Below are 26,164 nucleotides of genomic sequence, written 5' to 3' on the forward strand. Positions count from 1 at the left end.
TGTAATGAGAGAAATAGGATAGAAAGGTATCCATTTTAATGTAGAACATTTGCCAATCTGGAATCCAGAAATTCTCAAGTAGTTATGAATTAATAACTTCAAATATTATTTGTGTTAAATAACTTCAGTATTTTTCACTATCTCTCTAATGTACCATGTGTTTTAATGGAACATAATTAATGAATAATTTTGTCTCTGATAATATTCTCACACTTCTTTCCTTCATTATGAAACAAAAAAGGGTATAAAAGTACTTTATACAAATTAATCTTTGCCTAAAATCAATGTTTAGATTTATGTTTCATTCCTGATTTTTTTTTCATTGTTACTTACACAGTGAAAGATCTCTTTGGTAATTTAGAAATACAATAGTTTACACGGGATATCCCCTAATGTTTAACTGAATTACAGATTTTTTGGCAGGACTAAAAATATCTTGTTAATATGTCTACAACAGATTTAACAATGTATTAACTCTAGAAATTGACTTTGGCTAACTTTGGGTTGCATCTCCTCTGTAATGTAACCTAATACAGTAGTCACCAATATATGCTGATAAAACTTAAATTCCTTTGAATATCACTATTAAGGTCTTAACATTACTTTAATATTCCTTAATTTTAATCTTGAATTCTTTCTTAGAGTCATGGTTGAGAACCTGCTTTAGAAAATTAATTCTAGAGTATCTAAAATGTTAAACTTCGCACTTTTAATTTCTGGCACTTGCTTTATGTAAAAATTCCGTAGAGAGAGATTTGCCACTAGTCGCAATCCTTGTGTTCCCCAGAAGGAGTATTTTTGCAGGGAAGATGTCTACTTCTGCCTCGTATCTGAGTTTCTGACTAGCTTTTGGTAAACGCATTTTTGTATTTTAAAAGTCAGATTTTCCATCTAGTAAAATGACTGAAATGTCTCGCAGGGGGGTTGGACTAGATGAGCTTTAAAGGTCCCCTTCTAACCGAAACCGTTCTGTGATTCACTGTATAATCTTTTCAAAACAATAGTTTACACAGCCCCCAAAACGATGCAGTCTTGACACATAAATGGGAAACAGATTGTGTTTTTTGGCTGATACTACTATGCCGGTTTAGATGTTGGTTCAGTCAACTTCAGTCTTAGATTACAAGATTTGCAAATTAAAGGAAAACCAAAAAGGAAAGAACATCTGCATAGATTTAGTTTTTGTGGAGTTTGGTAGAGGCATTTTTCTTTGTTCGTGGTGATAAGATAAAGCTTTAGACACTCACAAAATGAATTAATTGGGTTTGGTACATATTAATTAATTTTCTAGGTGGTGAAACATCAAGATTAGCAATCTCTAAACTGAACCGAATTTCTCCCCCCTTCCCTTCACTCAAAAATAGCAGTAGGGTTGGCCACAGAGCTGCCTGGCAGAACCGGTCAATGTGTGTTGTTCAGAGCTACTCAGTTTGAAGATAGCTAAATAAGACCAAGTATGTTAAATACAAGTATATTCCTGTGTTTCCCATGTGAGTTGTTGATACCATAGGGACACACTGGATCTGTAGAACACCTTTGAATATGCTAGAGAGGTCGAAATTACATTTGGCATGCTTTTTGTTCTGCTCAAATATAAACATATAGTTATCTTAAATTTAAGTAAATGCTTCATTTTAGCTAACGGAGAAGTTTAAGGGGAGATTGACCAGTATAATTTTGTTTTATTTTAGATTATTAAGAAAGAAATAATGGTTTTGAGTGTGATTGCAAACCTGCCCTTGGGTAGACAACATAGGTAACCAGAAAGCTGACAAAATAGAAATGGGCATGCCAGGAGGGGTGGGGGGAAAGCCTGTGTAGGTGCAGGGAAGACCAAGATGAGTGGTGGCAGTGTCTTACATACGAAACCACCTCTCATGAGTACAGAACATTTTAAAGACTTTAAACCCTACTATTTACCTTTCCTCAGATGCCAAGTGTTCTGATCACTCAAGTGCTTACCCATTATGCTTAATTATGAGTTACCAAACTTTGTTTCTACTCTCAAGATTTTTTTTTTTCTTTTCGTATTCCTTATTAGCTAAACAGTTTACATAGGGCACAGAATTCTTGTAATGAAGAGCATACTAGGCTAGCTAAAGGATTGTATCAGTACAGCTGTGGGCTTATGGCAGGGGAGGCTTTTGTTCTGTGATTCAGTGACTAGCAGCAAAGACAACTTAAAATTCCTACTCACCTCATGTGCTTGTACTGCTGCCTGTGCGCTGCCTCTTTCTGCATCCCTGGGCTGTGTCACTTCAGCCGGTTGTAGAACCGTACAGTAAAGGAGAGGACAGAAATAATCCAAGTAAAAAATAATGCTCCAAGTTTATTTTTGAACAATATGGATTATTCCAGTCACCTGGTTTACAAACAGTTGCATGCAAAATGGCAAGGTGCAACTGGGAATGCATGCAGTTGTAGCATGAAGGTGGGAATGAGCACAGAGGATGAAATTTCTTAGGTTAGCTTTGCTGCTAAAGCTGCTTAGCCATGAGCTGTGGTCTCCCTCGCTTGCTATAATGCTTTATTCTGTTGCCCGTCCCTGTTTTAACAGAGCAAAACAAAGAAGGTAGAAATCCTGTAAGTGATTTGTCCCAACAACCACGTTATTGGAGAACATTATTTAATCTTCTGTTAATGAATCATTCAGCAGGAGATGGGGGGGGGGGGGGAATCTTGAAGATCTCAAAATGCAACCCAGCTCTCTAAGCCATCCTTACAAAAAGTATTTGACGCTTTGGTGCGCTTGTCCTTTGTTCAAATAGCCAAATACAGATGCATAAGAGATTAGGAATTTATGCCATAATCTTACGTAGGCATGTATGATAAGCGGATAACTGTAGGAGTTTAGCTAATTGAAAGATCAGTTATAGAAGATTAAAAAGCTTGAGGCCGGCAGATTTTTCAACCTTCTACATTATGGAGAGTAAAGGATCTCAATCAGTAACCGATGCAGCCAGCCTGGTGCATGTGTGAGGTTTCTAGCATATATTTTTAGAAAGGCATATTAATTTAATGATGTCAAGTGATGGAAAATTTTGGATGACTTGAAGAATTGGATGGAGGTCATTTAAGGGCATGAGAAGCAAGAGGTAATCTTTTTTAATCATGGGAGGAGAAAGGAAATAAGGGCAAATTAAAGGAGGAGGAAGAGTTGGAGCAAACAAAATGTGTAACTTTGGCTAGCCAGCATTTTTTTTACCTTCCTGATCAGTTTACAAGGCAAATCAATTGGCAGCACATTTTCGGGAAGCGTGCTTTATTAACATGGCTACTGTAGATTAAAACCTACCAATCTTAACACAAGTTTAACTCAGGAATGTGTTTGTGGGAGTGTTAAGGTTTAGGTAGAAAGCAGCTTTACATGAGTAAGAATAGAAACAACTCCATTAAAGCGTTAGTATTTTCTCACATTCAGATTTTAAAATGACATGACCCTGTTCCTTATCTGGCAAAGTAACTGCTTAATGCTAAAATCCACTGTCCAGTTCTAAGTGTCTGTGGCTTTTAACGTTTAAAATTAGCTAGCTGTGAAATGATTTGTCAAAGACAAACAGCAAAGCTTTCTGGAAAGATCACCCAAGAGAAGGAAATCAGCTATGATGAATGAAGTTCTTGTTCACAGTTCCTCACACTGCTCAGAGTAACTCTCCCTGGAATATTTTTACTGGAATGCCATTGCAGATGCAGCGGTTATGCTGTGGACTTGCCTGCCTATGCCAGAGCGTGAATCATGCGATTGAGTGTGTAAAGGGTGTATCCACTCAAGATAAGCTACAGCATGTTTTTTTCAAATCACACATCCAAATGCGTTGGGCGATGGTTATGCTTTTCAATTGTATTGGACACCAAGAAGTAGATTTAGTGAAATTTGTTAAATATTTGTGGTCTTTTATTGAAGACCATGCAAAATTCATATTTTTTTTTTCTCCTCAGCCTTATTTTTTGAAGACTGTCAAAGCTGTGTAAGTTTAAATTTCTAGAGAGCAAACTTAGTTTAACTGGTTTTGTCCTAAAAAATATAGCAGAACCTTTTAAGTTGAGTAAAGCTCTTTCCTTTCTATTACCTCTGAGGGATTGAGTCCCAAAGGCTCTTGTACTGTTGGAAAAACGTGTAAAGCATCGTTAACTGCAAAGTGTGCTATCCTAACAACTGCCTTGCAAAGATTTCCTTCCGTTCTAGCAGATGAGAAACATTATCCTGACTGGTTATTGTAGGAAAAAGAAGTTCAGTCTTAACAGGTTGTGTGGTAGCTTTTAAGATCCTGAGAGACACAACCCCTGAATAAAGTAGTTTAAATTCCTTTTAGTGATGTTCGATTTGATTGTTATGTTATGTGCTAAAGATAGCAATGCTCTTTGTCTTAGAAAGAGCTCTTCAGAACGCTGATTTTTTTCTTATAACTTGTTTTTCTAATTATATTAATGTACTTCGACTAATTTTGCAATATTGAAGTAATTTTAACCGGTAATTCTGTGATTATTTTTTTTTTCTCACAGATTAGAATGCGAATGGACTAAAGTAGTGTTTCCATTTGTGAATACAAGGGTAGGAAAGATCTGGTGTTCTTCTGATATCCCAAATGTTTGTCTGAGTGAACTATAGTAAGAAATAACCTTTGAACTATAATAAACTGTTAATCTTGGATCAAAACTGGAAGAAAGAAAATGAGTATTTAGGGTCAAACTTTGACCAGTTGGTGAGAACTACGGGTAGTTTTGACCTTCTAAAGCTTTGATTTATTATGCTGTAAAAAGATAAACCTTTTCTAAACGATCCTTGGGATAGCATGGAGGTTTGGGAGAGCAGATTTCCGAGCTGAGGCATAGTTTCATTTTACTGCTGTTCCAACCCCCTGTGCGTGTAATGATACGGGGAGGAGATGGAGGGAAGGAAGTAGCCGTTTGCTAAATGCACAGCTAGATAAAACCAGCTGGAGCACATACCTTCCTTGAGTAACTTGTCAGAAGAAGCACTACAGGGAAAAGATAATGCACAGCACCATTACAGGCAGAGCTGCTGGTTCCAGGGCCACTTTGAATTCCACTTTAAATTATTAAATACTGTAAACGCTATAAAGTTAATTAGAAGAGGAACAAACTCTACAAAGATAAATGTGTTTTCAATATGTTTCTCAGGGAGGGTACAGTAGAAACCAGTGAATGAGAGGAAATTTATTTCTGGCAGCACTCTAGACATGGAACTGTGGTTGAACTTTTTACCCTAATTACGTCCCCACTAATGCCTGCAGCGGTCTGGAATCAAAGTGGCCCTTCAGGCCCTGGAAAGTCTCTGATGTGGCGAGCGTTTGTTGTGTGATGAGGGTTACTTAAGAAAAAACGGAATATTGTGACAGGATTTTTCGAGATTTCTCAGTTACCACCCACCTCACTTGTTGCCTACAAAAATAGAGTAATTGTTTGCATCTGTGTGTTTTTGTCTGTCTTAGAAATAACTGTTATAAATCAATGTGACATAGACCCAGCGAACAATTGAGGATTATATTTTCTTTTCTTAAATGTTGTAGGGTTATTTCTATGTTATGTACTGTAAGAAGGATTTAAAGTACATTGCAAAGTAGTCAGAAATTTCAGGATGACTTAACTTGTTCTCTTTTTCTGAGGATACGAGCACCATCAGATATTGAGTTCTCAATCAATTCAAATGTGCTATTTAATGTTGTTTCCTAAACAATGGCTGTCACCTCATGCTTGTAGTTTGAGCAGCTAATTGCAAACTGCGTCAATTTACAGCCCTTGTATCTGTATTGTTACACAATTGCTGCCACTTGAGTAATTCACTACAACTTGACAGCATTTGAACTTTGCATCTGTCACTAAATGCCATTTTTCTCTTACAGTGGTCTCTGTGAAATCCTTCTTGCCCTCTTCTTTCTTTCCTTCAATAATATTTAATACACAGAGGAAACATCAAGGGAGTTTGCTGAGCTCAAGCAGTCATGTTTGGATTAGATTCTTTTAAATCTCTGAAGTATGGAAAAAGACAGAATAGAATAAGTGGAATCTGTTAAAAAAATCTGATATATTATTCTTTTTCTTTAGTTCTGATCTGTTTTTTGAAGCAGATTGAATATATTTTGGTAGGTTTAAAATTTTAAATTTACAAATAATTTCAAATTCATAATGCAGCGAATTTTTCTTCAGTGATTCAAAATGGAGCTTTCGAAGGCTCCTTGCTGAAAAAGCTGTAAGGTATGGTCTCAAAAAAAGATCTTGCTTAGTCCGTTCTTTCTTTGAATTCTAACTGGTAATATATTCAGAATATCACCAGAGGAGACTCCTTACCACATTTTTGGATGGTTGCTCACTGACTTGTTTTTACAATTAATTGTGATTTAAATTATTAATAGAGTATTTGTTCAGTATAATTATCTCATTTTCCAGATGAGGCATTAATAAAGTAACACTAAATGTTTTAATCAATTTTGCCTGCATAGTTTGAAGGACAGTATCTCCTGTTTCAGCTTCTGCTGTGTTAGGTGACTGTTTCTGTGGGGAGAATGCAGTAGTTCTGTGTGCCTTTCCTTAGCAATTGTAATTCCTTCTGGAAATATCAGCCTTATAGCTGATAATAATAGCATTTAACTATAACCAAACTTCATGAAAAGTGGTCCAGTAAAGGAAGTGGCTGTATTGGTGGCTTCACTGAGAGAAAGGCTATAACTTAAGCTAACTGTTTTTTTGATGTTGAGCAATTTATATAGGATCTCCAACTTAAAGCTAGTTTCAAGAAAAGCAGGCTATTTGTTTTGCTGTTTATGGAACTTCTCCTTCAGTAATTCTTTTCAGGTACTATTCCATAAGTTCAAATCAGCTTTCAGTGAGTTCAGTTACAGTGAAGATTCTGCACGTCTGCAGAACATGGTCTGCAATGTCAAGTCATAAATTAAATCAGGGAAGAAATAAGAACATATGATTAATAGGCATTTGTGAAAATTTTGGCCAACCTGATGTGACCAGAACTTCATAGAGGCTTTGTTGTTCACAGCACTTTTCAAGTGCTTTAGCTGTAAGATCTAAGCTTATCTCCACTCAACTTCAGGCATATGCACTCTAAAACCCTCTAATTCTTTCTTGGAAACAGGATTGTTTTCAAGCTTCTCAAAAATTGTAATTTGAGCCATATACTTGCATATAAACAATTAAGGTTTAGTAGACTCATAAGCAACTGAAAGATGTCTTACAATGATTGCTGTCATGCAGTTTGAGGCAGAGGCTGCTTAATACAGAGGTGATGAAGTGCTGCACAATCCCCTTAGCTTTGCTTATATTGTTGATGACACCAGCAGCAAACCTATTTTAGATAAAACAGGTTGGTACAAGGTTTTGTGTTTAATGTTGGATCCCAAAAGTGGTTTTGCATGGGAGTTGGGATGCCGGGGCAAGCGGGCGTGGAGCTGCTTGCTTAACTTGGCTTTGTTGGCGGTGCTTACATGTGAGATGAGAAGATGCCAGTAGGCCTGTCAGAGCCATGAGTCATAATGTAAAACACAAAAAAGAAAAAACCTGAAATCTAAAGAATTTTGTTACAAGAATCAACAGGATAAAATAGTTGGTCCTTCATAATACTTTGGCCATGTTAACAGTTGCAGGTAAAGACATCTTTTAAATCTTGAATATTCAGTCCCACACAAGCTGGGCCCTTTCACATTGACAGATTGCAGAGGAACACGACACAACAGCCGAGCAAAGATTTGGTCTGTATTTTCCAAAAAGCTTTGTAGTGCACTTCAGAAGAATGAGTTCTGTTTGTCAGATTGTTTTTAGTTTTTGGTAGAATTCTTTGTTAAATGTAACAAATAATGCCTTAAATATATGCAATTAGTATACATACGCTGTAGTAACCAACTTCCATCTAAATTAACGATGCTATCTTCTGATATGCCATTGATCAGACAGTACCGTCAATAAAAAATGCCTCAGAATAAAAAAAACCCCAACCCTGTGATGTTGATTTTGAGTTTTGTGTGTCTTGGCAGTTTATAAAATCTAGAGGTAGCTGAGGGTTCTCTTTGGGTTCTACATGTGCTTGGTGAAATTTGGCTGGAGCTGGGATACTTCAGCATCAATTTGCTCTCAGCATCACGCTCCCAGATATCTGATGCTTTTCTGTTAAGCTGTGACATGCGGCTCTCTCTTGATATGCAAAAGCTTCCTACAGTTTTGATTTGGTCCCTCTTGCGTGATCTTGAAGATCGGTGAAGCGTTTGTTACAATATAAATTACATGCATTTATTTCAGTGGTGAATTCTGCTTTCAGTAGGAAGGACAACTCTTAAATTAATTTCATTCTATATTTCTAGTTTTGGAGGAAACCCATCTACCAGACTGTAAGCTTAATGAGCTGAATCATAGAAATGTTAATCTTTGATATGTCTAACAAATGCAGTTGTATTCTACTGACAAGTTGATCTTTGCTCATGCTCTCCAAGATTTACAGAAATAATCAAAGACAGTGCAGGTTTGTAACTTTTGTATGAAAGGACTATTTGATTACACACAAGAACAAAATCTAGCCCAGAATATACCAGAAAAAATGATTCTGATCTGAAAAGTGGAGCTCCAGATGTACTTTTCCTCAGTGATAGCTCTCGTCAAGTAAGCCGTGTAGATAAACAAATCTCTTGAGATGCCGCTAATCTTCCTGTATTAACTAACTGGAAATATGATGGGACAGCAATGTTTTGTAACATGTGGTATGTCTCAGTGAAGTGGAAAGTGTGTCACACTCCAGTCTCTCTGCAAAAGCATGCCACAGCTGAAAAGCCAGCTTGTGCTATATTTTACACTTCAGCGACACGCATGCCAAATGCCATCCAATGGAGCAATGTAATACAGCATGCTGCAATACCTAAAGGTGGGATGTAGGTTGTTGTGTGGCTTTATTTAGCTTCATGTATTTTGAAATAAAACCCAACAAAATAAATCTAGAAAGTGTCTTCTGCTGACAAGAGTGAGTAATGCTGTTACAGGCAGAAAACACAATAGTAGAAACATGTTGGGTACCGCTGGTAATGCAGAATGTGGGAAGAGCCATCTGCTGCCAAAACTGAAGAGTCATTTGGAGGTTGCTAAGCATTTTAATATTTTTAAGGATTCCCCTTCCCTTTTACTTTTCTCTTTGAACTGGTGGTACTGTAGTAGTATCTATTGTACTATTGTAGTATCTATTATGATAACACCAATATGTGGATAAAACCTAGTCATAAATTTTCCTCTTGTTGATGTACCACACAGTCTTTCCGACCCTCAACTACAGATGGGAAGCAAAGGAGCTTCTGATTTAATTGAACAAAATTGGGCATCATAGTTGTCAAAAGTACTCAGAACTGAAGAAATCTGTGACCTCCATCAGTTCAAAATGTCTGTTCCAGGACTGTCAAGAAAACTTGTATTTTCAGACTTTTTCCCCCGTACAGCCCCAAGAGTGGAAACAACTTTCCATTCTGTATTCAGCTGGGGTTTGTCTGTCATATGAACTGTAGTATGTGATTGAGAGTAACCTCATTGTTACATGCAGCACCTGAATGTTCACCCGAAGTTACAGGTGATGACAGCGTGCAAAACTGGTAAGGTGTTGATCTATGTTGCCCTTTAGTAGGCTCTTTTATTTACTACATTGAAATGAATGTTTTAATCTTCATTTATTTAATGCAGAACTGTCAGCTCTCTCAATAACGGGATCTTTTCCTGTGCCCTGTGTGACAGGCATTTTGTTGCATCTCTTCTGCTGACAGACCTATGGTGAACTTTAGGAATGAGGACAACTTCTGTTGTAGAGGCTGCAGCAGAGAAATCTGTTCCTGTCAGTACCCAGTTAATCACAAGTTTAGTGTATGATCCTGTTCAAATCATAGAGTGGAAATGGCTTGCCTTCACCCATAGTTGACTCCATTTAGGAAGGGATAGCAGGAATCCATGTATCTGCATCATAAAATTACATAAAGTTGATAGATACCCTGAAAATGCTGAGATACCAAGTTCAGAGTAATGGGTACTCCATTCAGATAACTATTTTATCACCTATAAATGCTTGATATACATTTAAAGTATTTTTTGATGAGAAAGTTAATGCTTTTTGTCTACAGAAATGTCCTAAGCATAATTATACTTGGTTTGATCTTTCAATTTAAGTAAAAATGTTAGGAACAATTAAACTTTATACTAGTTTGTTTTTTTAATGAATGTGCAAAGCATATTTATAGAGTGGTAGATCTCCCTACAGCCATCAGCCTGGTTTTAATGTTACTTTCTTCATTTGATTGGGGAAAAAATCCACCAAAAAAACAACTTTAAGTAGCTTTTATGTGGACACCCATTTTATATTAAACCTTTGTTCCTACCTCTCTCTTTTCCCACATTTATTTCTTAGTAGCATAAATATAACTCTGTTGCACTTTTAGATTAAACTCAGGACAGTTTACAGTCTGCTATATGCTTTCTATTTTATTTTAGAAGCTTATTTCTTTGGTGATAAAGTGTATGTATTCTGATCTCTTTAAAGAAACAGAAGCCGTATGTTATGTTGGAAGGCTAGTATGGAGGTTTTTTCTTACAGAAGGCTATATTAATTTCCAGATTAGTTTGCTGATAATACAGTTTCTCTTCCCTGTTCTTGTATCTGATCATCTTGTATTTATCAAGAAGATGGAACATTCTGAAATATTTGTAAGGGAAAACTTTCTATTTATTGCTTTGTGACTAAGTGGCTTCTGACACCTTTTAAAAAGAAATAGCAATATCTGGAACTGCCCAGTTCAACCTGACTGCAGATTTGGCCTATGGTACTTCATGCATTTAAATGTGTCTGAAATTCTCAGCTTTGAACTTTAAAAATGGGCTGGCAACTGTTTCTCACAGGTATGAGAGTTCTGTATTGTCTACTAAAGTTACTCTCTCCTCTCTGGTGATGAGTCAGTATTTAATACAGTGTTCCGACATCTTGCTGCATTTTTAGTGCCACACATTCTCCTATTCCCCCCCGCCCCGATGTTCTTCCTCTAGTGCTTTATGGATAATAAACCTTTTCAAATTGTTGTGTGTTTTTGTGAAGTGTCTTGTATGTTCATGCCACTGTGCACGTGTGTAGTATGTCCATTACGCTCTATTGTTATAATAAGTGGATGCACTTGATCTCCTGGAGGGGACTGCTGGCCTTGCCACTTACAAGCAGCACTTGACAACTGATTCATGGGATGGTAATTAGAACAGCTTCACAGAAGTCTGTGTATCTAACACTCTCAACAGTGAGTATCAGCTGGTGAACTGATAAACAAGGATAAAGCAGTGGGGAAGAAGCCAGCTTGGAAGCCAACAGAAAATAAGATAATTCTTTTTTTAATAATAATAAAAAAGGATCTGATAGAAGATACTGAGGCTTGTAATGTTCTGTAATAGAACAGAAACTGAAATATGTGTAGACAGAGAACAACTTGCTTTTTCTCCTCAAAATCAGTGGATTTCAAGTATTAAGTTAATTCATGACCATAGCTGGCCATACAGAGAGCGTAGAAGTAAACAGCATAGCAACTCCTCGGCATAAAATTGGCTTTGTTATTAAAAGCTCTTAAATCTCTTCCAAAGGTACATTGTTACAAATGTTTTACTAAAGGTAGGTATCTAACCATATCTCTTTAATTAAAGGGATAAAAAGTTAACAGATTATAAAAATTCATGTGATTACCCTTGAAAAGGATGGTGTGTACAGGACTGGATAGAACATTTTAAAAACAGAAATAGTAACATATACATGAGGATAGACGTGAGGAATAAGGCAGAGAATTTACTTGCTTTACAATAAGCTCATTTAATGTGCTATTACCATTAAGTATTCTTTGAACAGTGTTCGAAGCTTGTAATCATACGGCAAGTTAATTTATTTAGTTACAAGTTTTGCCTTTAATGAAGTTCAACTTCTTTAAGGATCATTTTTGCTAAAGATAAAATGGAAATAGCTTTGACTTAAATAGGTATGACATAACATGGTTGCTTAACACGTTTGTCTTCTATAATTTATACCAGAGCAGCTAATTATGATAACATAAATTTGCCTGTAAGCAGGAAAGGTTTATAGAGTACCACTCCTTGCAGGAAGGGATTTTCGTTGGAGGATAGGGTTTATGTTGCTGCAGAGATAGAAAAACAAGATACTGACAGTTTTCCTGCTGTGGTTTACAGCCTTCAAGCCCAGCAGACCACTGTCAAGCTTCAGGTTCTCTCACAGACCACAACCTGAGTTATGCACTGAGACAGAGCCCAGTTCTTCCCGAGTCCATCCTGGATCCTTCTAACAGATGCTACTCTGTGAAGAAATGCCTTATTTATGAAATAACAACCAAAATACTCCTGTCCTTGAAATTGAAGAAGTAGAAGGGGAAATGATTAATGCAGTTTGTAAACATTAGCATTGGTAAGATGTAGGATCAACTGGTTTGATCCTTTTCAAGAATTACTATCAAAAGACTTTAAAAGGAGTGGTACCTGTGTTCCCAGGTCTTTGTATCTTTGTTCTGCCTACCTGATATAATGTTGCACAGGAACTGATGTTTGTTAGTTCACCTTTTATCTATTTCCTTTGTTCAGAAAATCTGTGGTTCACTTGTGTATTGTACACACAGATGGCTACACTACTTTTTGTCTAGTGGTCTTTGGCACAATCACACAAGTCCCATATTTTTTTCTTTCCACACACGAGCAAACAATGTGGTTTTCCTTTGGTATGTCTTTTTCTGGTATTCAGGCTGAGACTTGTCTTTTACCTGTAACAAAATGGTTTCTTCAGAGTTGATGACTTTCTGAAAATAGTTTTGTTCTGTGCCTATAAGACTGTGAAGATGGTGAGGCAAGAGGGTAAGAGAGAACTTTTTTTACTAGTCTGATAGACTTGATCAAAATATTTGAGGAAGATGCAAGAGTGAAATTTGTACCTCTTGGTATTTAACACAAATATTTCAGTGCTGTATAAATAATTTCCTCTCTTGTATTTAAAGGATTAGATTTAGTAACATGTGTCGGAGATCGGTACAGGTTTTTCTTATTTAGAAATAAGTGCTTCCATGCTTTTTGCAATTTGTGGTACACTTAAACTGTCTCTGCTGCTTTGTATTTCACTGCTGCACACGCATTTTTGGGAAGTGTCACTTTCTCAGAAATCTTGCTTTGCTTTTCCTGATTTTGAATGAATCTGTTCAGTACCATGAATGAAAGTAAGGAAATTACTTACAGAGTTGAGTTTGCAAGCTTTGATTGTGAAAAGCTGGGATGCAGAGAGCCAGTGGGTTTTAGGGGATGGTGAAAGTCTTAATGAACCTTTTTCTGCTCTGGTGTTTTAAGGAATAAAGAATGCAGTCCTTGAATTTTCTTCCTTAAAATTCTCATTCTGGTGTTCATCCTTCATAAAGAAGGCGAGAATACTGCAATACCAAAGAGAGCCCAGAGGACAACTGCAAATACGTGCTAGGGCTGGAAAACAAACCTTACAGCTTAAGGTTTAAAAGTCTTTTTCACTCTCTTGCAGATTAGTGCCTGGATTGCTTTGGATGGTCACAGACATGCAAAAGATAACAGGATGCAGTGAGCTTTTTTGTGTTGTTGACGGAGACATAAAAGCTGAAAATGTACAAAATCTGTCTTGCAATAAGAAGTAATTTCATAAAAATAAAATGATCTAAATGTTGGAACAGCTTACCGTAAAAATAGAGGACTCATTGTTGCTTGAAGTCTTTTTAGACAAGATTAGGTTGCATGGTAGAAAAAAATTTCTTTGAGCTTCTGGGACATATTGTGCATGGCCTGGAAAGAGAAGATGATCTTTCTAGTGTTGAAATCTGTTAATCTGAGCAAACCTTCTTCAGGGGCCTTGAGGAGAACAGAATTGCCTTTGTGGTCTCAACATGCTAATAATATTACTACAAAGATCATAATCAAATCACATGCTTCAACTTTCCAGTGTAAAGGTTCAGGAAGGAATTTTTCCAATATACAATTAATTAACTCTGGACTGTGTACTCTGGTTTTGTTTTGCTTTGCTTTGCTTCCCCTTTTATGAAGCATCAAGAGAGTGGCCACAGCTAGAACAGGTTACTGGGTAACCTTAACCACTGCACTGCTATTTAGAAACTTGTACTTGTGTCACTGGCAGGGTCCTCCTCATTCCTAAAAGGAAAGAGCTTTTTCTTTAACAGAACTTACTGGTAGGTCTGATGCTTTATAGAGTAGTAATTGTTAAAAAGCTTCCCAGAGTAGCTTGCTGTGTGGATCATCTGGGCATACCTTGTCCAGCCAGTTCCTTGGACTTGCGGTCACTTTTCTCTCTCCTGTTTTCTGTATGTGACATGCTGTTCAGTGCTAGGACTGAACTGCTCGTAAAGCATTTGAGCAAGGTATAAGGATAAACGTCTAGGTGAAACTCAATGGCTTGCACTAGGCAGGAGGCCTGACTGATGTAACAGTTCCTTCTGCCCTGACAATGAAACAAGTTGTCTTTTGTAAGATAAATTTTTAAGCTATATTCCATTTAAGGCACCCAACAACTTAATATTTACAGAAATGTCTAATAGTTTTGGGTTTTTTTTTCTCTAAATCTCATATTAAAAATAAGGCTGTTTTCTATGTTGGATCTGCTGGGCTTGGAAAACGGTTATTGCAATTTGCATGGAAATGGATAAAGCATCACAAGAGGAATACATTAGAATAATGAAGTGGTACCAATGTGGCCATAGTAGAATGAAAAGTAAGTCTGGGAACATGCAGTGCTGTAATAGACGTATATTAATGATTATGGTTTTTGTAACAGTGAAAGGTTATGGTTTTGAACACTAAATTGTATTTCAGAATGCACTAACAAAACCAGTCACCTCACTGAGTTTCAAAACACAGAAATTAAAATTGAGCTGTTTTTCTTGTGAGACAGAACTTTAAAGACAACAGACAAACTGTGACAAAGTAATTGCCAGATTCTTCTTTAATTCATCATTTGATTTTTATCTAAACTAGTGGTAACTATAGGACTATATGATAAAAGTCAAAATGCTTTTAACTGGGAGTAGATGACCCACTGTCTGAAGTTGGTTTAGTGACAGCTGTTAAATTTACTTATCTCCATAATGTGTGCTAGAAGGCTTAATGCTTCTCTAGGTGTAAATGTTACTAGCCTTTCCCAGGGAATGTAATTCCAGTTTGTGGGTTTGTCCCATTTTTCTATCAGTTGGTACTCCTGTGTGCAAGGGCAGCAAGACTTGGCCTCTAAGGTCTGGAAGAAGCATTTTCTAGCTGCTAGGAAGCAGTGTTCTCCAGCTGCTGCAGTAACAAATGTCATTTTAGTCTTTAATAAAATAGTCAGCTATATTTAGCAAGACATTTTCTGTAATTTTTGTCCTACTTGTTTGTTTTATATCTAGCTTCAGAAAGTAATGGACATCGTTCTGTTGAGGTCAGCAGAAATGATATTAGGCTGCTCCTGTATACTGTGCAGTAACTCACATCGCTTCACAGCCCAGTCCCATCAAATTTGAATATGAATTTGTTGAATGTTGTTTAAATAACTTGTCAGCTAGTACCTGGAAGTATCAGAAAAGGAACAGTGATTAAATGAAAGACTTCTCTTGTATCTTAGATCAAATATGCTGATAAATGGGAGTGTTTTCATTATAGAAAATTCTTTATGTTGCCCTGTGCATTAGGAAGGTCGATAGATGATGGAAGAAGAATAATTTTTTTTTTTAATGTGGAAACTATAAAAGAGAAAGAAAGGGATCATTACTTCAGAAAACCTGCGGCTAATGTGTGCAATATTTGTCTTGAGGAAGTACAGAAAGGAACTGCCTTGTAAGTACAGAACAAGGCAGATGTAATGCAGTTCTTTGTGTAATTAGAGAAAGATGGAGCTCATTGTAATGCAGTTCCAACAGGCGAGAGGGACATGCAGCATACTGCAGCGTGGCACCTTAGATGAGGCTCAATTTATATATAGCAGCTGGAAATAAGCTATTTCCCTTGTTCCATCACGTGAAGTCAAGTTATCAGAAAGAGTCTGTGGGCAGAGAATGCCGTAGTGATTGTCTGCAGGCGGCTGCCTTGCCTTTACTAAAAGACCTGAAGGTGTCACAACTGAATCAACAGATCCTGAAGTTAACTAATCCTTAGAACAGTTTTTTGTGACAGGCTTTAATAGGCTATCTATAATACTGGTAGTGCTCAGAATCCCTGTGATGTGTTCTTGGGAAGTGAGTTTTTTCTGCATTTGTTAGATCAGTTTGTGTAATCTCTTGATGTGATTTCATTGATAATTAAATGCAGTTTCACCTTTTTCTAAGTTTTCATTCATTTTTTTGTTTTAACTCATTAGCTGTTAATGGTAACTTAATGATTGTTTTCCTAAATAAATTTGCAGAGCCATTAAAAAGGACTACAGGCAATACTGTAACAGTGTTCTGTATAACTGTGCACTTCCCTAAGGAAGGTTGTACCTATTATTTTACCAATTTTATTGCTATCTACAATGTGTTATGATGCCATAACTTCTGTCCCAGTTCCCAAGTGACATTATTGTGTATCTGATCAAGGTTGTGTATGTATGTAGAGCAAAACCAAAAGTAGGTAGATAGAGATGCTTCCTGTGATCTCTTTTTCTAAAGATTCTAGCCCTATCTTTTGTGCACTGTATTGGCCAAACACCTTCCATCCTGGGATGATGGGTTTTTAAATTCCACAATTAACTGGAAAATGCCTCGTGTAAAGAAAGCCTTGTAAAGGCCCTGGTGGTCACCTTTTTCAGCAAAAGCTCTATTTTATGCCTCTCAAACTTTGTTTTTTCTTTCTTTTTGGACTCATGAGACTGCTCTGTAATTGATGTCTGTTCTCTCTTTGAGTGGGATATTGTTCATCACATGCCAGAGTGGGGAGAGGCAGCTGGGAGGAAAGAAAACGCTTGTGGGCAGGCTGAGTAAAATCTTTCTAGGCACAGAAAGTTTTGGCCTCATGTTGGTCCATCAGTCTTATCCTTTTTTTCCATGTAAGAAGTGTGTTTTGTACAGTATATTTGTCTCTGTATGCAAACATTTTATACAGAGCTTTTATAAACTCTGTGACTCATAGTGAGCAAGTCTGTGAAGAGGTGATGGTTATGTCGTGGTGCACAAGCACAGATGTAGGCAAGTGCCAGCTGTACAAGGCATCTGTTACTTTTCTTCTATCCCTGCACTGCAACAGTCGAATAGAAGATACAAGAACCTGAGTGTATTTGTATATTTAACAATGCCAGCATTTTGAAGTCATTAGTGAATTTGTATCCATTACCTTTAAATAAGTTGTTGATATCTCTATATTACGCAGCTATTTTAACAACTAGGGTACATAATAAAAAAATAGTCAATAATCTGAGGGAGTAATTTGGAAGAATTTTATTTGCGACAGACTTAATGTTATTATCAGACCACAAACCTCAGTGTTTTCACATTCCTGTCTTAATCTCTCCCCTTTACATAATCATCACTGGTACGCTGAAATACGATCAGAGTCATTCTCATCAGCAGTACGTACGTGAACCTTTAGTCCTTCAGATCATCAGAAGAAAAGCTTCTTAGCTCGAAGTCTTCTTGCTTCATTTTCTTCCAAATGATGGTAGTTAGCATAGGCTAAGATAGGCTTCCAGCTACTGTATTTCAGGCACATTTACTTACAATGTCTCTATGATCTTCTGATGAAATGATTATTCACAACTATTCCTGAAATAGAGCAAGATGCAGTAATTTTAGTTTCACGCAATTCAAAGGTTTTGAGAACTTCCCATTGTCAAGAGAAGCTTTTGCAAGTTTGTGGGGCTTCGTCTTGCAATCAGTGGTGGGTTTGGTGGTGTTCTGTTGTAGTTCCTATACTGCTGGGTTTGTAGCTGAAATGTAAATACATTTTTGGTTATAATATAAGTGGATTATGATTTTTCATTCTTATAGGTCATGTCAGTTTTAATATTTAACATTTGATTGTGTATTTGTTTGATAATTCAGTGAGGAAAATTGTTAAGAACAAAGCATTATGCGTAAGTCAACTTTTCTGGAGACCCTGCAAAGGGTTCCAGGATGTTATCAGTAATGATGCTTTGTCTTCCTGAACACAGTAATTTTTGTATATTTAAATGGGGCATTTTGCTTAGTGTAAATCATCCTGCTATCTGGTAACATAGGAGAATAGTGAAATAATGTATGTAGTATGAATGTTATAGAAGAAGGGAAACACTGCTTTTGCTCTTGGTGGTTTTGGGTTTAAATTCTTCTTAAACAATGAGTGAAAAGGAGTTGAGCTGTCTAGCATCAAAAGCTATATCCAGGACTCAGTTTAGGTTTTTTTAACTTCAAGAATGTAAAGAGAATGCTGTAATTGAGTCCCACTTCTTCTGCAATGTGGGCCATGGAACTCCCTGAATTCCCTGTTTCAAGAGGATTGGGAGTTAGGAACAGTTCAGTGGAGGTCGTAAAGTGTCAGAAGAAGCTGCAGTGTGCTGCAGCTCTGCAGTGGCAAGGCAATTCTAGCTTAGCCCTATTGCACATCTTTCATTGCTCAGTTCATGTGCTTCTACTTCCTATCTTGCTTCCACACTTGCCAGACCTTTCACTGAGCCCTTTCAGTGAACTAACCCGGGGGAGAATTCCCTCTGGAGGAGAGAGAAGGGACAAAGGGTAATAACCCTTTGTCTTTTCAGTTGCTTTAATACGCTAAAATGGGTCAATGTAGAATCCACTGCCTATCAGAGGCTGAAATGGAGGAGGGAAAGATAGTGCTTATTACTGCTTGTGAGTAGTGTAGGCTAATTAAGGTACTATTATTATTATTTAAGTGCTATGGCAGAGAAATTTATCCTTAGATCTGTGTCTATAATCCTCATTCTGTTCTAGAACAATTGATCTTGTTGCTAGCTGAGCAGATGCAAAGGAGCTAAAGCCCATTCAAAAGGCTCATGCTTTTAGAATGGTTGAGAAATAATGTCTTTGGAAAAGAAATGAAATTTTGCAGAGTTGGAGAATCCTTGCTGTATGGGCCTCTGTTGAACAATGAAATGAAAACCCTTTATTCTTATTCCCCCTGCCCCGCACCGAGTTGAAACCATGTTACTGAGTTGTTACTGAGGCCTGATCAAAAAAGAACGTGCCATTATGGGTGTCAGCATTGTATTGTTACTCATTTAGGTACACAGCTTGTGGCATAGAATTTATAAATTCTAGTTTAATGAATGTTGTGTCTAATGAACTGAGAGTATTCAGCAGCAAATGAGGTTTGTAACAGCCGTTAGTTTGAACAGGGAGAGAAACTAAAATAACCAGAAGGAAATGTTTCTAGTCATTGAAACTCTATTTTTCTACCTTTCCACCTTTGAAAACATTGCCAAAGTCTGAGGAAGCGCAAGTAGGTAGGACAGTCTTGGGTGACATGGTCTAGTGTGTGGTGTCCCTGCCCAGGGCAGGGGGGTTGGAACTAGGAAGATCTTAAGGTCTTTTCCAACCCTAACCTTGTATGATTCTATGGTTCTGTGATGTTGTGTCATAGTTGGTGGATAAAGCACTTTTAGCCAAAAAAAGGAAAGCATCCCAGGAAAGCATCATCTTCTATCTGAAGACTTGTGATAATGCTGAGTGTGTCACCAGCACAGACATTATGGAACAAGGAAGGATTACAAATGTACTACACATAGACATTTTCTGGCTATTGCCATCTGTTTCTGCTGATGAGGTCTTAGGAACATCCTCAAATGTATTTGACCTTGGTTTTGTGTTTATTGCAGAAAACCCGAAACACACATATTATTTTCTGCTCATGGATTGCAGCATACCATGGAATCGAAAGAAAGATAATTGAAAGAAATTTGGAAAGAGGACTTTTGAATTGGAGCTAGGTAGCCTTTCAGAGTACTTCTGACCTAGTACCATACTACTACTTGATTAATAGCACTTGAACTCAAGTTACAGGGTGTTAGCCAGTGTAGTTACAAAAAAGCATTACCATGATCAGCCAAAAGAAAGGTATGACAAAAATTATTTGAGTGACAGGATTATTACCCATAATTTTGTTGGTGCAATACATACAAGTTGTGGTTATGTAGTTAGCTATATGTCAAGTCAAAAATGGAACTGTTCAACACAGGCTTCTATGGAAATAGTAATCAGTATCAATTATGCTAATATAATTTTAGCTATATCAGTTTCTGTGATTTCTGTTTTGAAATAAGAATCTGTGTACCCCTATTATCAAAATAATAATTTCCTGTAGGTAATAAATGTACTTAAATCAAGAAAGGTTTGTATGTAGACCTTGCTGGGGTTTTCTGTGTTTCTAGCGGCAATGAGTTTCTAATGTAAAGTGACTCGAGTCTCACTGTTGTAAAAGTGTTTTTGAAGGGCCTTTGAAGTGCTTAAAAGTAATAAATAGCACCCTCTAGTTATTAGCCTAGGTATGTGCCTAGAAAAATGTGTATTTTGGGAAGAATTTCAGTAGGCAGAATGTCAAAATTTACTTTTTGTTTTATTTCTTAGACTATTGTCTTTCTGTGCATATATTATGTGTTGTTTCTCTGCTGCATACTTACTGTATATACCATTATCTTGAGGCATTTGAGATAAACACTTGGCATTCGTACTCCAGTTCTCCCAAAATTTCTCAAGCAGCTTGAGCAGATCCAAAAGACAAGGAAGTGTTGTGTCAGGAATTGTGTTAAACTCTGTAAAATAAAACAGATATGGGCAAGGGGAAACACCCTCTTCTACCAATACTTAGTATATGTTTGTACAGCTGGCAATTTGTGCTCCTTCATATTCGTTGACCTAGAAGTAGCCAACGTTTTAATGCGTTCTTGGAGGGGGAAAAAGGTGTTATGGAAAAGAACTGCCACATCAAAGCCTCTCCTCAGCTTGTAAAATGGTTTCCACCACTACCTTCCTCAGCCCTATCGGAACACTCAGCACTTTCTCCCTCTCAAAAGAAAGCAAGCCTTTTTATTAAGAAATGGCCTTAGACTTTTATTTATATTAAAATGATAAAAGTGACACAAAGTAGTTGAAAAGATCTATTAATTCAAACAAAAGTCCATCAGAGATGTAATGTAAATTGTGTGTAATGTGTCTCTATCAAATCGAGTCATATGATTCAGCTGTTACATAGAGTGAAGTAAGTACTCCCTTAGAAGAGTGTTACTCTGTGGAATACTTTTTAAATAACTAGAATGTAGTCTAAAACTTCATGCCTGTCAGCTGGCTTGTATTTTGCTCATCAGTTCTGCTGTTGCAAAGCCTTACTTGGGACAAAGGAAACTAAGTGCTTGGTGATTACTTGCACAATACACGTTCTGGACCATTGTTGATATCAGTTCAGTTTTAATCATACCTTAATGTGGAAGCCTTGTATTGGCTCTTTGTTCTGCTGAGATTGTTGAATTTTTCATGTAGTGTGCTAAATAATATAGGGAGGCTGAAATAATTTAAAAAGAATTTTACAAAACATCCTTCTTTCCTTTAAAATCTTGTTTATTCGTTTCAGCACAAGCCCACCTTACTGCTGTGTGGACCTTTATTCTTTGCGCACAGGAGAGATGGTCAAGTCCATACAGTTCAAAACTCCTATTTACGATCTGCACTGCAATAAAAGGTAAGGACATTTACACTACATTTTCCCTGTGTTAGGGCGTGTAAAATTTCAGTATGAATACAAGTTCTGGTGTGTGTGCTCCATGACTTTTTATTATTTTGACTGTCCTGTAAGCATAGCTTTTGTTCTCCATTTCTGGGGTAATATTTCAGTTTGAATATGACAATATGCTTCTCCAGTGGCTTTCATTTAAGAAGCTCAAAACATTTTGCATCTGTAATCAGAATGATATGTTTTATGTGCCTGTTTTGTATGGCAGCAGGTAGCGTGCTTGCATATGTGAAGACCAAAAAAGAATATGAGCATGTATTGAACTCGTGCAACGAAGGGAAGTTAGCAGTGTTGAAGATTGGATGGGAAAAACAAACAAAATACCCCAAAAGGCAAACATAAAAACCCCGAAAACAAAAAAACAACCCCGGAAGCCACAAGTTTTGTTAAACAGACATTTGTCTATCATTGTGTTCAAGGCCAGGTTGGATGAGGCTCTGAGCAGCCTGCTCTAGTGGAAGGTGTCCCTGCCCGTCGCAGGGGGTTGGAACTGGGTGAGCTTTAAGGTCCTTTCCAACCCAAACCAGTCTGTGATTGTATCATCAAAATCTAAACATTAATGACTACATTAAGTCAAGTAGGAATTACAGAAGAGAAGTAGTACTGCTGAACAAACACCTTTAATACCACAACTTATCTAATAACGAGGAGGATATTTTCATGGTGTGAATGTTTGAAGTAGTAAAGGATGGTAGTTTTTGTTATCCCTGTCAATCTGCTTATTGCAGGATGTGGGTATCAGAAAACAGTTTCACGGAAGTGGTTGAGTTAGTGAGAGTTATGTGCCATGAATAGGTTCCTTTAAAAGCTGTCAGAAAGAGTTCAGTACTTATCTGCGCAACTGTCCCTTGAAAACTTTAAAGTTCCCTTGTGTACAGCGTGATGATAGTAAATCTTTCCAGTCTGGCCTCCTTGCAGAAGAAAAATCCAATTGTAAAAACAGTCAAGGCAAATCACCATTCAAAGTTTCTCCCAACTAAAAAGTCTTTCCAGGTGCTAATGTTTCCTTTCCGAAGTGGTAAAAATGGAAATACTTCAAAGCTGTACAACGGTATCCAGGGTAGCAGCTTTTCTGGAACGTATCAGATCCTGTTGTTATCCAAGGAAAGCTCACTACTTCAGATTGAAAATGCATTAAATATGGCCAAGTGCAGTTCTTATGGTGCATTAATCATACTATAGACTAATGGAGTCTAAAATTTGAATTTAAAATAAAACTTGAGTTACAGAAGAAGGAAAAACTGTCAGTCATTTATGTATTTATACTCTAGAATCATGCAACTGGTAGGTTTCAATTATGCAGAAAGACAGTGCATCTTCAAAGAGTAGAAAACAAACATTTACAGGATTGGGAATTATTACTATCAAATATTCCTGGGTTTTCTATATGTACATTCCACGTGCACATGCATTCACAGTCTGCCCATTATTCATTGGTTAACTTTCTTTTAGGCCTTGTGGAAGAGGTTAGAATAGATATATTTTCTTTTGGTTTTTTTCTCTCCTGCAGTTAAGCAATTGGAAGATCTGTCATTTAACAAAAACTACTGTGTTGTCCAAAACTAATATTCATTTACTCATGCAGAGTTTTTTACTTAATAATAGAGATTTATAAATCACTAGGGGGTGGAGAAGCATCTTTTTCACGATGAGAGAGCTACAAGCAAATAAGAAATCCTGCATTAATTTCTTGCATGAGTTTTAACTTATCAGAATCCCTTTTGTTGAGTTGCGTGTTCTGCTCTCTTCTTTTGGCAAGTAAGCTGCTCACTCTGAAAGTGTACATGTGCTTCCTGTTTTAAGTCTGCAGACTGGTGAACATGAAAGACTTTTGTCCAAAAACATCCCTTGATTTCTGCCTTCCTTCCAAGAATTTGTATTTCTGCCTTGTTTCTAGATAGAGATACACTGATAAAGAGAGCAGTGACAGAGAGTCCTGAAAGAATTTGAGATACAGAACAGTGCTTATTGCTTTAATCAGCTTCTGTATCAGACAAAAAGAAAGTGGCTAGTGTTAGACCAGCCCATTGAACAGGCTTCAGGGCTCATTTAGGGAACTACAAATGCAATCTACATTATTAGGCAAATGTGTTGGTAAAAATAATAGCAAAATCAAATAGCAAAAATAATAGCAAAATCATCTGATAAGCATATAGATCAATCATGCCTATCAGAGGAGCATTAGTAAAATTTTCTAGGTGGAAATTGTGACATAAAACTTACTTATATATCTGAAAACATCAGCAAGCATGTGGATAAGGTACATAATTTGATTTTAGTGTAGTCCTTCACCAAAGAGTCTTACAGGTATTAAGCTCTCATGGGATAAGAAGGAGGTATTCATGTGGCAGAACAGATAAAAAGAGTTAAAAAAAAGAAAGGAGAGAAGTTAATAGCTGGTTTTCACACTGATGGGAGATAAGCATCACCCTTCATCCAAAGGTGTGTGTTGACACTGATGTGATTCATCTTTTTAAAGATTATTATTCTCATACTGTAATGTGCAACCATAATTTTCAGATAAAGCATTAGGTGTGTATTTTAGTCATTGAGAGATGCGATTATTTTTTTTGCCACATCATATCTTTACAATTAAAACTATTAGAGCAGCATTTAATAATGCTCCATCTTGTCAGCTAATTAAAAAATACTGTCTTGTGTTCTTCCCAATGAGAGAATAATCAGATTCTTAATTATGTCAGATTGGTAAATGTTCCAGAGAGCTCGTAGATTTTATCTCTTTATTTGTCAACTTTCCAGATGGTTCTTTCATTTCAGGAGTTTAAGAACTTGGTTTTGGAAAGTCATCAATGCAGGAAAAGATGTACTCTAGTCATAAAGCCTTCAAGATGCTTCACTTTCGGATTTGCATCTTTGGCTTCTATTTGTGTAGACGGTACAACATTTCATGCTTAGTTATCGTGTGGCTGGTGTTCTTCATTTTAAGTAATGAATGGGTATTTTGCAATAAAAGTGTGTGCATGTACAAGTGAATACATACACAAACACCTGTAATTTTGGTAATTGACACAAATTTTGCTTCTCTCCACTGTATTTGTATGCTAAAATATATTCTTGGTATGAAAAAAAATCCCTGCTTTTGGTAAATAAGATGGTTTAATAAATTTGCAGTGAGGTGGGCAATGGGATTATTTCAAACTTAGCTTGTGTTCTACTGATTGTTGATTTGATTGTTATTTGAGTCATTGAAAGTAATTCAGGATCCTTGCAATCCCATTCTTTGTGTTTAATGGACCTTTTACTGCAGGAGGTGTATCATAAATATGCTGTGTTGTTCTGTATCAGATCTGTGTACTTCCTGAAATGAAGGTTATGTGGTTGGGATGAGAGAGAACTCTCAATAACTGCCATGTATTGGTAACCTGGCAGTCTATCACTGTAGAATTTATATTGATGCTTTTGAAATAATTACATTTAGATATTGAATCTTTAAACCAATGCATTTAATGTTTAAAGTACACATTCCATTTCTGTGTTTTCAGGATACTTGTCGTAGTCCTGCAAGAGAAAATTGCCGCCTTCGACAGCTGTACTTTCACCAAAAAATTCTTCGTTACAAGTATGTATATAATTGGGTTCAGTCTTTTTGCTCTTGTGGTGGAGTGAGAGAAAATAGATGGGTTTTAAATTCTAGTTATCTTTTTTTAAAATTTCTAAATCCTCAAAGCAGGTCCCGATGACTTCATTTGCAGCTTCAGGAAATCTGTTGCTTCCAGAAACCTCCCAGACGTTACTTTGTGAATCTTTGGCTCTTTTGCATATGTATTATTGCTGTAACTAACTTCTCACTGGTGCGAAGAGCACCTACACAGACATCCATAGGTAGCTGAAAAATTCTTCTGTTCATTTTGCACAAATATGTGCAAAATGTTCAGGTTTTGAGTTTCAGGTTGTATGCACAAGCAGCAGTTAGAAAACGCATCGACGGCGATCTGCCTGCTTTTCGTTTTGTGTTGTTCCTTAGGCTCAGGCACATTATTTTTTAACGTGTCCTTACTTTAGCAGTCCCCAAAGCTCAAGCAGACCAATAAATTATTGTAGTAGAAAAACTACACACAGCTATTTGCCTGCAGATGCTTTCACATGTCTTCAGCATGAAGGAACTGTTTGCTCAGACTCTCCTTTATCTCTCCGTACCCTTCGACTTGCCTCTTGATAGGAAGTGATTGATTGTAGTGGGTAAGGTTCTCACCAAAAGCTGTTCCTGTACCCTATGTGTCCCTTTGCTGCTTCAACATCTGTAACACAATAATCGATACGTTAGTTGAGAAAAATGATATGTTTTCTATTGCTTGTGCTCTGCGCTCTCTCAGGATTTGGTTAGGATTAAGATGTCATTTACCTGCTCCCAAGACTGTGTGTGTTGTAATGCTGAACACCAAGGAAGTATTCACCCCAGGGAAAAAAAAAAGTAATTTATTTTTCAAGCAGATAGTGACTA

The 26,164-nt window shown here is 36.9% G+C and overlaps 1 protein-coding gene across 17 annotated transcripts in view; it reads left to right on the plus strand.

Moving 5' to 3' along the window:
• Positions 1-26,164, plus strand: part of BCAS3 (BCAS3 microtubule associated cell migration factor) — a 364,101-nt gene that overhangs the window by 30,043 nt on the left and 307,894 nt on the right. For 14 of the 17 annotated variants that reach the window (XM_030472293.1, XM_030472292.1, XM_030472294.1 and 11 more), the window contains 2 exons: positions 21,544-21,651; positions 25,206-25,282. In XM_030472293.1, coding sequence (XP_030328153.1) covers positions 21,544-21,651; positions 25,206-25,282 — 185 coding nt within the window. Of the gene's footprint in view, positions 1-12,267; positions 12,434-16,685; positions 17,036-19,871; positions 20,034-21,543; positions 21,652-25,205; positions 25,283-26,164 lie in introns of those variants that run through there. The other 3 variants (XM_030472302.1, XM_030472304.1, XM_030472303.1) reach the window with 3 other exon arrangements.

Source organism: Strigops habroptila (assembly GCF_004027225.2).
Source record: "Strigops habroptila isolate Jane chromosome 13 unlocalized genomic scaffold, bStrHab1.2.pri S16, whole genome shotgun sequence".
In the NCBI taxonomy this organism is placed as follows: Eukaryota; Metazoa; Chordata; class Aves; order Psittaciformes; family Psittacidae; genus Strigops; species Strigops habroptila.